Source organism: Aquarana catesbeiana, linkage group LG01, assembly GCF_042186555.1.
Source record: "Aquarana catesbeiana isolate 2022-GZ linkage group LG01, ASM4218655v1, whole genome shotgun sequence".
In the NCBI taxonomy this organism is placed as follows: Eukaryota; Metazoa; Chordata; class Amphibia; order Anura; family Ranidae; genus Aquarana; species Aquarana catesbeiana.
The window spans coordinates 559363690-559379350 of NC_133324.1; the positions used below are offsets into that span (position 1 = coordinate 559363690).

The 15661-nt window shown below is 43.8% G+C and overlaps 1 protein-coding gene across 1 annotated transcript in view; it reads left to right on the top strand.

The window, feature by feature from the left end:
• LOC141105988 (AP-1 complex subunit mu-1) overlaps positions 1 to 15661 on the top strand; it is a 151862-nt gene that overhangs the window by 113831 nt on the left and 22370 nt on the right. Inside the window, exons 6-8 of the mRNA XM_073596285.1 lie at positions 10600 to 10726; positions 12478 to 12620; positions 15253 to 15324. Coding sequence (XP_073452386.1) covers positions 10600 to 10726; positions 12478 to 12620; positions 15253 to 15324 — 342 coding nt within the window. The remainder of the gene's footprint in view (positions 1 to 10599; positions 10727 to 12477; positions 12621 to 15252; positions 15325 to 15661) is intronic.

The following is a 15661-nucleotide window of genomic DNA, read 5'->3' on the forward strand; positions in this document are numbered from 1 at the left end:
ACAGTGATTCAGATAGATCCTAATACTTTAGAAATAGTCTTTGGAAATGACTCAGTGTTTGGATTACTTGTTTTTGTTCCTGGACAAAGCCCAGGACAGACTGTTCCTTCCAGAGGAGGAATTTCAGGCGCCCTGGTCTCAGATTTGAATTCTCCAGTCCAGGAGCCATCTGACTCTTTACTGATGGTCTGGTAATGGCCTTTTTCGAGGCAGTTCCATTTCCCCAGTTTTAGCCCAGACCTCTACATTCTGTCATCTTGATACTAGATGATCTGGTCTCTGGACGGACTGATTCCTCTATAATCAAGGACCAGGTTGTCCCTGGCCTGATGGCTCAGGTTTCCTGAACTTGAACCAGGCGTAGTCCTTCCTTCCTATCTTTTTAAGCATCCTCATGATTGAGGCCAGTCTGTTGGACTGAGGAGTCCTGGGCACCCTGTCAGTGCAGAGGTTTGGTCGTTGGAGGAGTCTTGTCTTCCAACCAACATCCTGGAACTACAGCATTGGACCATTCTAAACGAGGGTCTCCAGATCTGGATTCAGATGGACAGTGCGATGGTGGTGGCATACATTTATCCACAGAGTATCTTACTACATCTGGAAAGGTAGATCAGATATTGTTCTAGGCAGAATGTTCATGTTCCAGCCTGGTCAGCCATGTACATTCCAAAGGAAGACAATTGGCAGGTAGATTTTCTCAGCTGGCAGTGGTTGGATCCAAGGTAGTGGTCCCTGCACCTGGAGGTATTTCACTACCTATGTTGCAGGTAGTTCAATGACAAACTGGATCGGTTTGTCTTCAGTTACAGGGTTCTCCTAGGAGATACTCCTTGGGCTCTATTTGATCTTATGTTACAAGGACTGATTTGCCACCCAGCCTTATGGTCATTAGCTTTAGTGCCATGGCTATTGAGGCTGAGGGACAAGGGGCATCACTAAGTCTGTTATTACTATGCTATAAGTCTATCATTGGACATGGAAGGCATACTTCATTTGGTGTGAGTCTCGGGGCTTCCACCACAGGAGTTTCTCAGGGGGACAATTTGCCATAAAATATGATCATCAATTGATCTGCTTCTTAAGTCACGACAATAGACAAACACAATGTGCTTAAGCTGATAACACACAAACCATTCTAATTTCTTGTGTCTTTATCGAACACACCCATTAAACATTCACTGCTAGAGGAAATAGTACCTCCTTTGGCAGCAGTGACAAGCAAGCACTTTCAATGGCTCTGGATCAGACCTTGCACAACATTTAGGAGGAATTTTTGACCATTCCACTTTACAAAAATCCTTCTGCTCATACACATTTATAGGAAGTCTGGTGTGAAGGGATATTTTGAATTAATTCCAAAGCATCTCTGTGGATTAATGTCTGGCTTTAACTGGGTCACTCCAAAAGGTGCATTCTTTTTTTCTGTGGTGGATTTACTTTGATGCATAGGGTCATTGTCCTGCTGCATTACCCAACTTCTATTAAGCTTCAGCTGGTGGACAGCCACCCTGGCTTATCCTGTAAAATATTTTGGTACACTTGGGCATTTTCCTATCGGTGATGGCAAGTGGTCCAAGCCCTGAGGCAGCGAAGCAAGCCCATTAATCATAATGTTCCCTCCACAATACTTCACCATTGGGATGATTTTTTGATGTTAGTAAGTAGGGATGGGCTGAAATACCATCGGGGAAAGTTCTGCTGTACAGGGCCCCGTGATTTCCAACAGGGGCTCCCTGAGAGGCTCCTCGTACCTTTTGTAAGTCCCTGGCTTTCTGGGCACTCTGCCTCCTCAGCCCCGCCCCTACCTCCTCAGCCTATCACGAATCACACAGTTTGGTCCCTTGATGACCTGCCTGTGCAGTGCATGCCGGGAGAGGCCAATATGGCGGCGCCCGTAGATTGTCTATAAGGAGAGGCGGAAGAGTATCCAGGGCAAGATGGAGCACCAGAGCCCGGTGACTCCGAGCTCTGTGACTGGAGCCTACTGGCTGCCTTCATGATGAAGAGACACACTGAGAAGTTGGAGGGCTGCAAATCCCTTGCCCAGAGCTGGGAGATGCAGGATTGGGTGAGAGAGACACCGGGGACACCGCTGGGGGGGAGGAGGGGATACTTGAGGGGGGGTGAGAGAAACCAAGGGTAGGTTAGACTAGGGATACCTGGTGGAGGAGGGGGCAGTGCAATATGTAGGTGGGGCTATGTGTGAGGTTAGAGCATGGGCGGGGACTAGAGTTGCCACCTCATCCCTTTAAACCTAAATACATATTAATTACATAGGTTCTGTGGCTGATTAACCACTTCAATACCCGGCCATAGTAAAATGACGTCCTCTTATGCAGGGATATCTGAATGATACCTGTAGCTACAGGCATCATTCAGATATCATTCTTTTCAGCCGGCGATTCTGTGCACGATAAGAACGATCATAGCGGAACTCCTTATAGGCGACGGGAGGCCCCTCCCGCCGCCATCCTGTGCTTCTCCGGGCTCTCCCGTGCCATCGGGGGCCCGGAGAAAGATTCGTCCGGCGCCGGATGATGACAATAAAGATTTCCGGTGACCAGATGGTCACCAGTCATCTCTTTGACCGTCAGAGGCCCGGGTGCGATGTTATGACGTCACGCCCGGGTTCCTGGATGTCAACAAAGCCGCGATCGCGGCTGTCGGCATGAGATCTGTGAATTTTTATTTTCTCGATCTCATGCTTTCCAGCCTGGAGGAGAGATGTGGGGTCTTATTGACCCCGCATCTCTCCATAAAGAGGACCTGTCACAATAGATTTCTATTACAAGGGATGTATACATTCCTTGTAATAGGAATAAAAGTGATCAAAAAAAAAATGTAAAAAAAGTGTAAAAATAAAAACAATTATGTATAAAAAAAAAAAAAACTAAAATGCCCCTGTCCCCGGTAGCTTGCGCTCAGAAGCGAACACACACGCAAGTCCCGCCCACATATGTAAACACCTTTCAAACCACACATGTGAGGTATCGCCGCGTGCGTTAGAACATGTGCAACAATTCTAGCACTAGACCTCCTCTGTAACTCTAAACTGATCACCTGTAAAAATTTTCAAAGCGTCACCTATGAAGATTTTTAAGTACCGAAGTTTGGCACCATTCCATGACTGTGCGCAATTTTAAAGCGTGACATGTTAGGTATCTATTTACTCGGCGTAACATCATCTTTCACATTATACAAAAAAATTGGGCTAACTTTAGTGTTTTTTAATTCATGAAACCGTTTTTTTTTTTTTTTTAAAGGCGTTTGAAAACTTATTGCGCAAATACCGTGCAAGATAAAAAGTTGCAATGACCGCCATTTTATTCCCTAGGGTGTCTGCTAAAAAAACATATATAATGTTTGGGGGTTCTGAGTAATTTTCTAGCAAAAAAATTATGATTTTTACATGTAGGAGAGAAGTGCCAGAATAGGCCCGGTATTGAAGTGGTTAAGGTGGTAATTAAACTCACTCTTTGCCTTATCTGCATTTGATTAGCCTCAGAACCTGTGTAATTCAAAGGTGTTCGGGTTTAACGGGATGAGGTGGCAACCCTAGCGGGGACACGGGGCCCCATAATCTCCTGTTGCCCAGGGGACCCATGAGTTGTCAGTTCGCCCCTGCCTGAAACTGAGTTGCAGCTCGGTGGCCAAGACCATACAGCGTTTTAACAGGACAGGTTCCACTCAGAACAGGCCTTGCCATGGTCGAACAAAGAAGTTGAGTGCAGGTGCTCAGCGACATATCCAGAGGTTGTCTTTGGGAAATAGACGTATGAGTGCTGCCAGCATTGCTGCAGAGGTTGAATGGGTGGGGGGTCAGCCTGTCAGTGCTCAGACCATACACTGCATCAAATTGGTCTGCATGGCTGTCGTCACAGAAGGAAGCCTCTTCTAAAGATGATGCACAAGGAAGCCCACAAACCGTTTGCTGAAGACAAGCAGACTAAGGACATGGATTACTGGAACCATGTCCTGTGGTCTGATGAGACCAAGACAAACTTATTTGGTTCAGATGGTGTCAAGCGTGTGTGGCAGCAACCAGGTGAGGAGTACAAAGACAAGTGTGTCTTGCCCACAGTCAAGCATGGTGGTGGGAGTGTCATGGTCTGGGGCTGCATGAGTGCTGCCGGCACTGGGGAGCTACAGTTCATTGAGGGAATCATGAATGCCAACATTTACTGTGACATACTGAAGTAGAGCATGATCCCCTCCCTTCAGAGACTGGGCCGCAGGGCAGTATTCCAACATGACGACCAATGCCTTGCTAAAGAAGCTGAGGGTAAAGGTGGTGGACTGGCTAAGCATGTCTCCAGACCTAAACCCTATTGAGTATCCTCAAACGGAAGGTGAAGGAGCACAAGGTCTCTAACATCCACCAGCTCCGTGATGTCGTCATGGAGGAGTGGAAGAGGACTCAAGTGGTAACCTGTAAAGCTCTGGTGAACTCCATTCCCAAGAGGTTTAAGGCAGTGCTGGAAATTAATGGTGGCCACACAAAATATTGACACTTTGGACACAATTTGGACATTTTCACTTAGACCCCTTTCACACCGACAGCGCGGTCACGTCAGCGCCGGTAAAGTGCTGCTAGCTTTACCGTCGTTTTAGAGGCGCTTTTAACCCCCGCTAGCGGCCCAATAAAGGGTTAAAAGCGCCCGCGAAGCGAGGCGGCGCTTTGCAGGCGCTTCGGCAGCGCTGCCCATTGAGTTCAATGGGCAGGGGCGCCTTGGGAGCGATGTATAAAGCGCCCCAAAGATGCTCTCACCAACTCACGATCTGTCACTCCTCACAGAACAGGGATTTGTATGTTTACACACACACGTCCCTGTTCTGCCTCTCGTGCCTGTGATCGCTTGTGGCCGGCGACCATCGGCCACGAGCATCGGCACCCCTGCAGTGCAGCGGGTGTGTGCATGCGCCTGCTATCCCACGAGCCAACTTATAGCTACGACGGCTCGTGGGATCGTGCCGACCTGCCGCAGTGTAACGACGGTGGCTGGTCGGCAAGAGGTTAAAGTGGATGTAAACCCACTCATACTTTCTAAACTACTGCCGTAGTGGTTATCTATAAGGATATACATGCCTCTAGCATGTATCCTTACCTGTCAAATGTCTCCCCTCTGTCTGTTATGAGACCCAAAAAACTGCAGATTCTGTGGGTGAGTCTGTTGTCCGGAGCTCGTGGGTGGAGTTGTGATGTCAGTAGACTCCCCGCCCACCTCTACACTCCCCTTGTAAACATGCATTTTCTCCTGTGTATTTCTTACACTGAACTTCTGCTATGGTCACTAACATCCAGTCAAAACCCAGAAAAGTCACCACATGAATTCAGCATGCCCAATCATGCTGAGGTGTGGAGCAGCCAATCCTGGGAGAGCTGAAGAAGAAAGGAGGGGATCTGAAGTACACAGAATGTCTCTCTCAGGCTGGCGCATGAGATATGTACTGTAAATCACCTGTCACTCACAGCAAGGGGGAAGAACTGACTCCTATTTCTCTGTGTGTCAGTTTTTATCTCACTGAAAAAAGATAAAAGGATTGCTCAAAGCTGGAATACCTTTTTGTGGGAAGACTGGGAACAGATGACCTGAAATCCTATATTGTACAAGGTGCAAGCCTTAATTAAATTTTTTTTGGGTTTACATCCACTTTAATGGCTATGTGTTATTTTGAGGGGACAGCAAATTTACACTGTTATACAAGCTGTACACTCGCTACTCTACATTGTAGCAAAATGTCATTTCTTCAGTGTTACATGAAAAGATATAATAAAAGATTTACAAAAATGTGAGGGGTGTACTCACTTTTGTGAGATACTGTGTATATGTGTGTGTATATATGTATATGTGTGTAATATATATATATATAAAATTACTTTTCGAAGGTTTTAGCCGGGTGTGAGAAAATTAAGAATGCTTTTAAAAGTAGAAGTGTTTAATAGTTTATTTTATCAATTAATAAAATGGAAAGTAAATTAACGGATGGAATCAGAGATTTATCTTGGTAATATTAAGCCGTATCTAGATTCATCCTCCTCCTGGATTTTTACATCTTTTAAGATCCTGTGACATTTGGAATGGTGACACCAGTCGTATACTGATGAGCCATTTAAATAATGGAGAGGCACAAGTGCAGCCATCTTCATCAAAACACACAAGTGGATGAAAGTTTCCTGTTTGTATGTTTGAGTTGGCATCCTTTTTCAGAAATACAGATTATACTAGGAACCTTGTTGGACATCTGGAATGAATATAACATGAAGGGTGTTGGTTTGTTTTGAGCATATAAAATCTGGTCCCAGCCGTGTATTGATATCCATTCATACAACAGGAAACAACTATAATTTTGTTCAGAGAGATTCATAATATATGTATACATAATTGAATGTTTTTCTAATTCTAAGATACTGATGGGGGGGGGGGGGGGTCTGGTCATGGTTTCCTCCTTTTTATTTGGTCTTTTGTCTTGTTTTGGCCAACACATTATTAGTATGATTTGTTTGTGTTTTTCAATAAAATGTATATGTTTTATCCTGCACAAGAGGGTTTGTTGGACTGTCTAGTAGTATGCACAGTATTGCCATATTGGGGTTGAGTCTAAACCCGTTTTTTTTTACCATATTTCATGTGATATTTGAGAATCTTTTTAGTAAAAATTACTTTACCATATAAGCAGCTAGACAAGTCTAGCTGGCTTGTTTTAAAGCCCTTTTAGTTTTTGTTAACTATTATGTTAACATTATCTGGTTTGAGATACAGACCATCGTTACTAAAAATTAAAAAAAAATGGATCTGATTCTTTCATTCGTAGAACTGGCAGAAAGTATTGATTTAAAGTATAACTAAAAGCAAAACTTTTTTTTTTTGGCTTTGAATAGAGTAGAGAGGGATTAGAACACCTGTCAGGTTTTTATTTGTCTGTCTGCGCCCGTTAGGGAGACCCACCCTCTCTATTTGTCCTGTTTACCATTATCATTGAAAGAAAATCGCAAATTTTGTGTTTTCCCCAGAAGAGTAATAGAGGGGAAATATTCCAATGGGGACACTAACTAGTTCTGGTGGCCTGGGGGTCCCCAAGAAATTCATTTAATTTACAGTGATTTCCTCTCACTTCCTGCTTGGTTATTGGACAGTGAAGGGATATCTCCGCAATGGTACACAGGTGGCAAAAAATCTGACAGGGTTTATAACCTTCCCTTGCTCTATCCAAAATGAAAAAAAATGTTTTGCCCATAGTTCTTAATTTAAGGTGAGCTGCTGCTATGGGACTGGTTTGGATATACTGAAATATTTGAATCGTGAAGTTATTAATTTCTTTGGTCAAATTGGAGATTCAAAGGATGCAAATTTAGTTTAAAAAAAAATCTAAAATTCACAGCATATCTTAGAGTTAACAATTAGAGCTGCACGATTTTAAGCATTAAAAAATTGATCTTGATTCAACCCCCCTCATGATCTCTATGCAGAATTTCCTGATTCATTCATGTAACAAGTTTAGCGTTCTCTGCTCACTCAGCTGTCAAAAGGAAAAAAAAAGGCAGCCTGCCAAGTTTTTCACAATATTGTCCGCTGGTAGATGACTATAAACAGTGGAACTTTTCGCTCTTAGATCAAAGGAATGAACTTCATCTGTAAATAAGGAAAGTTTAACCACTTAAAGACTAAACCTTTTTCTGACACTTGTTTCTTACAAAGTTAAAATCAGTATTTTTTGCTAAAAAATAACTTTGAGCCCCCAAACATCATATATATATTTTTAGCAGCGACCCTAGGAAATAAAATGGCAATTGTTGCAATATTTTATGTCCCACTGAATTTGCGCAGGGGTCTTTCAAACAAATTTTTTGGAAAAATACACTACAATGAATTTAAAAAAAACAGTAAAGTTAGCCCAATTTTTTTGTATAATGTGAAAGATGATGTTACGCCACAAGAATCGTGATCTTTATTCTAAGCAAAAAAATAGTGATTCTCATTTTGGCCAGAATTGTGCAGCTCTAGTAACAATATCTATTTGTACTGGTGCACAGCCACAGATACCTCTAGCCAAATAGGTTACCGATTACGTGGATTCAGTACATCTTTTTTTTAATAAAAACAATAAATAAAAATATTTAGTTTTATTAATAATAGATTCTTTCATTTGTACATGTTTATCTGTAGATGCTAGCAGTGCCTTTTTTTTTTTTTTTTTTTTTTTTTTAAAAGCCTGCGTCCATCCCCTCCCCCAGTGCAGCCTGCGTCCATCCCCCCCCCCCCCCCAGTGCAGCCTGCGTCCACCCCCCCCCCAGTGCAGCCTGCGTCCACCCCCCCCCCCAGTGCAGCCTGCGTCCACCCCCCCCCCCAGTGCAGCCTGCGTCCACCCCCCCCCCCCAGTGCAGCCTGCGTCCACCACCCCCCCCCCCCCAGTGCAGCCTGCGTACAACCCCCCCACCCCCCAGTGCAGCCTGCGTACAACCCCCCCACCCCCCAGTGCAGCCTGCGTACAACCCCCCCACCCCCCAGTGCAGCCTGCGTCCACCCCCCCACCCCCCAGTGCAGCCTGCGTCCACCCCCCCACCCCCCCAGTGCAGCCTGCGTCCACCACCCCCCCCAGTGCAGCCTGCGTCCACCACCCCCCCCAGTGCAGCCTGCGTCCACCACCCCCCCCCCCAGTGCAGCCTGCGTCCACCACCCCCCCCCGTGCAGCCTGCGTCCACCACCCCCCCCAGTGCAGCCTGCGTCCCCCCCCAGTGCAGCCTGCGTCCACCCCCCCCAGTGCAGCCTGCGTCCACCCCCCCCCCCAGTGCAGCCTGCGTCCACCCCCCCCCAGTGCAGCCTGCGTCCATCCCCCCCCCAGTGCAGCCTGCATCGTCGTCTCCCCCCCCCCCCCCAGTGCAGCCTGCATCGTCGTCTCCCCCCCCCCCCAGTGCAGCCTGCATCGTCGTCTCCCCCCCCCCCCCCCCCCCAGTGCAGCCTGCGTCGTCTTCCCCCCCCCCCAGTGCAGCATGCGTCGTCTCCCCCCCCCCCCCCAGTGCAGCCTGCCTCTCCCCCAAGGGCAGACTGTGTCCCCCGTGCAGGGGAAGAGAGAGGAGAGCCGTCACCTGGTTGATTAGAGCGCGGGGAACATAACAGCTTTCAGTTCAGTAGCTGTGTGTTCCTTGCCGCGCGCCGTCATATACAGCCCCTCCCCCTTGTCTGGGCACTTTGATAGAACGATCACCCGTCCAATCCTGGGACGGGTGATCTGTCTATCAAATTTCCTCGGACAAGAGGGAGGGGCTGTATATGACGGCATGCGGCGGGAACACACAGCTATTGAAATGAAAGTTGTTATGTTCCCCGCGTTCTAATCAACCAGGCGGCGGCGGCTCTCCTCTCTTCCCCTGCAATCGCTGGGAGACTGGCTCCCATACCATCCAGGCTGTCGGCGGTGCTCCCCCCCCCCCCCCGGCAGCCCACACTCGCCAGCCCTCAAAATCCACTCGCAAAATGCGAGCAGGCGGGTAGAATTTTGGAGGGCTGAACTAAATTATTAAACGCCACGCATTTTTAAAGGTTATTATCCGATTAATCGAAACAATAATTAGCCAACTAATCGATTATCACAATAATCATTAGTTGCAGCCCTACTTGAACATATATATTTTTTTAAACGTGTTTAGTGCCTCGCTAACGACCCAGTATGTGAGTTTTTTGACTGACCCATTTAAGTTTGATGACTCGTTCATGGATCTGTGCCTGCAAGAGGCAGGTAAGTTAAATTGTGTAGCCAGAACAACCACTTCTTTTAATAATGAAATTAGCGTCCAAAATCATGTGTGAATGAATAGTGAAAGATGGAACTTTTATAAATAAGCTGCTTGACCTGTAAAATTATTTTTTTGCCAAACAATTCCTGGCTTTGATCACATACAATAATATGCTCTACCTTCACCTCTGCACAGTAAAAAAAAAAAAACTATTAATCCAGGCGGTCCTTCATATTATAAGAGGTTTAATATTAATACTAGGATATAAAGCAGCCCTCACTTCTTCCAGGTTCAGGATCTTCAGCCATTTCTTTTGACCAGAATTGGGCAACTCCCACACATGCACAGAAAATTGCACTCGTTCTGGCCCAGAGAATGCACGCGATGCTCAGTATACATTCTAAAAGAAGATTGCGAATAGGCAGTTAGGTTTGTTGTATCGCAGAAAAGACATGGCAGAAGACCTTGTCTTCTGTAATAAAGATTCTGCATAGTCACAATTTTTTTTCCCGCAGTTTAGCTTTGGTTGCAAAAATATGAATATCCTCCACAATCTGCAATAAATAGTTTTAAGTTTTGAATAAAAGGACAGGATCATTTCATTTATTTGTTTGGTATGACCTCATGTGGAGTTTAACTTCCTTTTTAAAGTAGCCATCCTAATTGCTATATGTGATAGGTAAAGCTTGTAGACTTCCACCTACATTGCAAAGTCTTTTTCCTTTTGGTGAGTTGAAGGTGGAACATGGTATTATGTGCAGTCATAACTGAGCACTGTATTTAGGGGGATTTACTTTCATATGTACACTTTCTACTTCATAAGCTGTGCTGTTCATTTTTCATTTTGTTGTCTTCTCCTGTTGTAGGTGAGTGCAAATGGAAATGTCTTGCGCAGTGAAATAGTTGGATCCATCAAAATGAGGGTATTTCTCTCAGGAATGCCTGAATTACGCCTTGGATTAAATGATAAAGTTCTCTTCGACAATACAGGGCGTAAGTGAATTAACTTTTCCTGATACAATTCTATTGTATATTTAATAGCACATCAAATTAATCGCGATGACTTCCAATCACTGCTGATTCCTTTTTTTTTTTTTTTTTAATCAAAGTGCTCTGCTGACACGTAAAAAGACACATTTTCTTTCCTGGCATGGAGCTGTTAAAGCTGAACTCCAGCCTTACTTTCGGCATTGCACAAGCTCCTGTCCTGAAATTTCTTACTCTAAACACTGCCCAAAAAAAGAGGCAAGGTCCCTCTTCAGGTATACCATCTTCCAGCTTAGTTAAGCCTCCTTTTTTTTTTTTTTTTTGTTTTTTTTTTTTGTTTTTTGTTTTTTTTTGTTCGTGTCCTCAGATGATGAATGTGCCTGTGGAGTATCACGAAGATGTCATAGGACATGCATCTTCTAGCCACTCCTCCCCCCACTTTTTTTGCTGTTGTAAGAGGTATTGGAAAAACTTCCTCAGGCATATGAAGAAGCAAATGAGGATTGGAAAGTTTTGGATGTGTCCTCTCAGGAGGTATCCCAAGGTCCAGGGCTGTCTCAGAGTACCACAGTGGGCTTCCTGGCAGATGCAGTGTGTTTGCCACTTCCACAGTCTTCTTCTCTAATGGTTACTGGATTTGGGTCCTGGTGACTGCCTAAAAAGCACAAATCTTTTACTGTGCATCCTCATTTGCAGGAAATGATGCATGCAAATTGGCCTCACCTAGAAAAGGCATTTTCATCACCAAAGCATTTCAATCAGCAGTACCCCATGGAAGAAGAATTCTACAGAAGGTGGAGTGCTCCTGCTGTTGACCTGGATTGTTTTTACTTGCACTGGTATATCTGCCTTCGGGGTCTTCCCATCAGGGTGCAGAGGACAATGTCATGGTGGTGGCATACATCAACCATCAAAGGTGGATAAGAAGTTTTGCCACTTAGGAAGAAGCAAACTGGAATCTTCTACTGGGCACTGTGGGCAGAACTACACATTATTGCCCTCTCAGCTGTACACTTCCTGGTGTGGAAAATCGGCAGGCGGACTTTCTCAGTTGTCGACGGCTCATCCTGGGGAAATGGGCCCTTCGCCCAGAGGTGTCCACAGAAATTTGTCTGCAGTCAGGTTGTGGATCTCTTAGCGTCCAGATTCCACAACAAGCTGGACAGGTTTTACTCTTGGACCAGGAACCTTCAGGTATTTGTGTTGGATTCCCTTGTGACTCCTTCATCTATACCTTTTCTCTGCTGCAGCTTCTTCCTTGCCTTTTGTCCAGGATAAAGGTGGAGGGCATTCTAGTAATTCTGATTGAAGCACTTGAAGATGATTTTACTAATCATAAATATTCTGTTTCATGTATAGCAGCCACATTCTCCGTTTAATGCTTTTAGCATGGCTCTTATGCATCTGGCAGATTTAACAAATGTTAGGGAGAAACTGCTTTTTATGTATACAGACCCATTTAGAAGTGAAGCTTTATATGTAGTGTCTATCAGTTAATTATTGCAGTGCCTGTGATTCATATACACCTTCCAATTGGGATACTTTTAATGCTAGAACATTTATGATGTAAAGGTGCTTTAATATAAAACATTTTGTACAAAAAGTATATCTGTTTTATCATTCTGTACATAACTACACTTTAAGTCTTAAAAGTAAGTTGAACAGTAAATGCTGGTAGACAGAAAATGCATGTCTAAAGGTCTTGCCGGGAGCTGTAACTGAACTGACCAGGGTTAATTTGTCTTACATTCTTCTAGGTGGGAAGAGCAAGTCTGTGGAGCTTGAAGATGTCAAGTTTCACCAGTGTGTTCGCCTATCCAGATTTGAAAATGACAGGACTATATCCTTCATACCTCCAGATGGAGAGTTTGAGCTCATGTCTTACCGCTTAAACACTCATGCAAGTGTCCTTGTATATTACAAAATTGTGCTAGCATGTGGTACCACACACAAGTGCTATGGCACTTTTTATTTATTTCTATCTTTTAATGCTATGATTTTTAGTTTAAAGTATAGCTAAAGGCAAAACTTTTTTTTTTTTTGGGTTTTGAACAGAGTGGAGATGGATTAGAATACCTGTCAGGTTTTTATTACCCCCTGTGCCCCTGTTAGGGAGATTCACCCTCTCTATTTGTCCTGTTTACTATTATCATTAAAATTGAAAGTAAAATAAAATTTCAAATTTTGGGTTATCTCCAGAACAATAAGAGGGGAAATCTTTGAATGTGGTTCTGGTGACCTGGGGGGCCCCAAGAGATTCCCTTAATTTGCAGGGATTTCCTCTCACCTCCTGTTTTGGCTATGGGACAGCAAGTGAAGCACCACCAATGGCAAAAAACTAACACGGGTTATAACCCTCTTACTCTATCCGAAATGGAAAATAAAGTTTTGCCTATAGTTTTACTTTAACCCCCCCCCCCCAGAGGGTTAAATGCTCATTAAGGCTAGGGCTAGAGGAGTAAGCTATAATTGTAATGGCTTCTTTATACCTGTGCCAGTGTCTTTCTTTTCTCTCTGATGGTCCAACTTGTGGGCAGCCTCTTGCCATACTCACTTCCAATACAGTACTGCTGGTTCTGCATTGCACTTGATGACATTGATCTGTGACCAGTGGACAAACAATAGGCTTCAGTTGACAAGTCACACAGCATGGTGAGAGCCTTCCCGAGATATAAGGTAAATATTGCACCTTATTTTTCTAGCCCTAGACTTAAAGCGGAGTTCCAGCCTCTAAAAAAAATAATAATGTAGCTGCTGACTTTTAATATAGGGACACTTACCTGTTCAGGGATCCCACGATGTCAGCCTCCCAAAGGCAATTCCATCAGCTCAGATGCAGGCGCCAGCATTGCAACTAAGGGAAACTGAGTCACGTGTCGTGCTGCGCTTTTTGAATGGTCCCGTTGTCTTCTGGGACACAAAGGCCCCAGAAGGCAGCAGATGCGAACGCAGAAATGGCGTACCTCCCCGCAGCGGGGTAGGATGGAAATCAAGCAGGAAAACAACATAATGGGTACAAAGCAACTAAAATATATATATAGATATATATATCTATATATATCCGGAAAGAAGGGAGTGGGATGGTCTAATCTTCAAGACAGTTGCAGTTTAGCCTGGAACTCCATTTTAATGAGCATTTAACTTTTGCAACATAGGCCCCACTGCAAGGATCATTTTTTTTCTGAAAATGGTAGTTGCTGGGATGTATTGCTGATCCAATGACTTTATTACACTAACTTAGAACAGGTACCCCGATTTAGGCTTTCTGCTGGCCTCATTTCCTGTATAAATGCTCCAAGTAAGCAATTTAGAAAATTTGAAGCCAGATACAGTCAATCACCTAACATTTCAGAAGTCAGTATAACTACCTCCCTATCGCTCTCTGCACCAGTTTTATTTTTTGGCCTTGAATACCACTTTTAAAGAGGGAAAGTGCTGGTAATTCAATTCAATGAGGTGTATTATGAACCCTTTCTCATAGATGTCAAATGTTCCATTTTGTACTTACAAAATACCGCTGTCAACATGTGGCACAAACTAAAGTGTATGTTAAGAGATGGCATATTTAAAAAAAAAAAAAAAAAAAAAAAAGCTTTAGGCAGCATTCACACATGATCACGATTCCGCATGGCTGCAAAACGCGGGAAACAATGGCGATGCCGTTACTTTAATGGCACCCCAATCACGCCGCGATTGTCGTGCGGTAAATCGTGCAAATCGCAACGCACAACGATGTCGCCCAAAAGAAGCTCATTTTTTCCTATTTGAGTGACAAGCAAAAAGCAGCGCAATAATCGCAGCACGATTGGGGTGCCATTAGAAATAATAGTATCGCAATCACGAGGTGCATTTTGCAGCCATTTGAAATCGCGGGAAAGAATCAATGCGATTCCACCCACGATCATGTGTGAATGCAGCCTTAGAGAGTTAGGCGGGGGTTATAATTTATTTTTTATTGTTGTCTTTGTCTGAATTTGGGAGATTTATTTATTTGCCTTGGAAACTTTTGTCACAGAAAGTGAGGCCAAATCCAAAAGAATTTCGACCAAAGAAAGGGGTGATCTGATGAGGATAAATGTTCAGGTGACAACTAAGTTGAAAAATTCCCTCACTTCGGGAATATTCCCCCTAATTTCCTGTGGAACAAACAAAAAACTATAAGTAGCGCTCTGAGTACGATCCAAAGTGTAGTCGCACTTTGGTTCTTACTACGCTTTGGATCCTACTCCAAAGAGCGCTGCTTATAGGTTTTTTTTTTTTTTTTTTGTTCCACAATATTCCAGTGTTGTGCCAGCTGCACTGAGTTTGATCATCATCAACCACAGATTGTCTAGGTCACAACTACATCCAATCATACATGACCCTACAGTCCTTGGTATCACTTCAGGATATTTTTTGCCCCCCCCCCCCAATTTCCTGTTGCTTCTCCAGGACTGATCTCCAGGGAAATCTCAGTGAGACATAAACAGAAAAATAACCTTTTTTGGGAGAAATCTAAAAGGTTTTTATTTGGTTTGAATACTCTTTTTCAGGTGAAACCACTCATCTGGATTGAATCTGTTATAGAAAAGCATTCCCATAGTCGCATTGAATACATGATCAAGGTTTGTTCATTTATTACTATTTTGGTTGTTTAAGATGTCTTTTATTAATCACTTCAGCTCAGGAAGGTTTTACCCCCTTCCTGATGAGGCCATTTTTTTTGCGATACTGCACTGTGTTGCTATAACTGACAATTGCTTGGTCGTGCGACGCTGTACCCAAATAAAATTGATGTCCTTTTTTTCCCCACAAATCAAGCTTTCTTTTTGTAGTATTTGATCACCTCTGCGGTTTTTATTTTTTGCGCTACGAACAAAAAAATACCCGACAATTTTGAAAAAAAACAAAACTATTTTTTATTTTCTGCTATAAAACATCAAATAAAAAAAATCATATTTC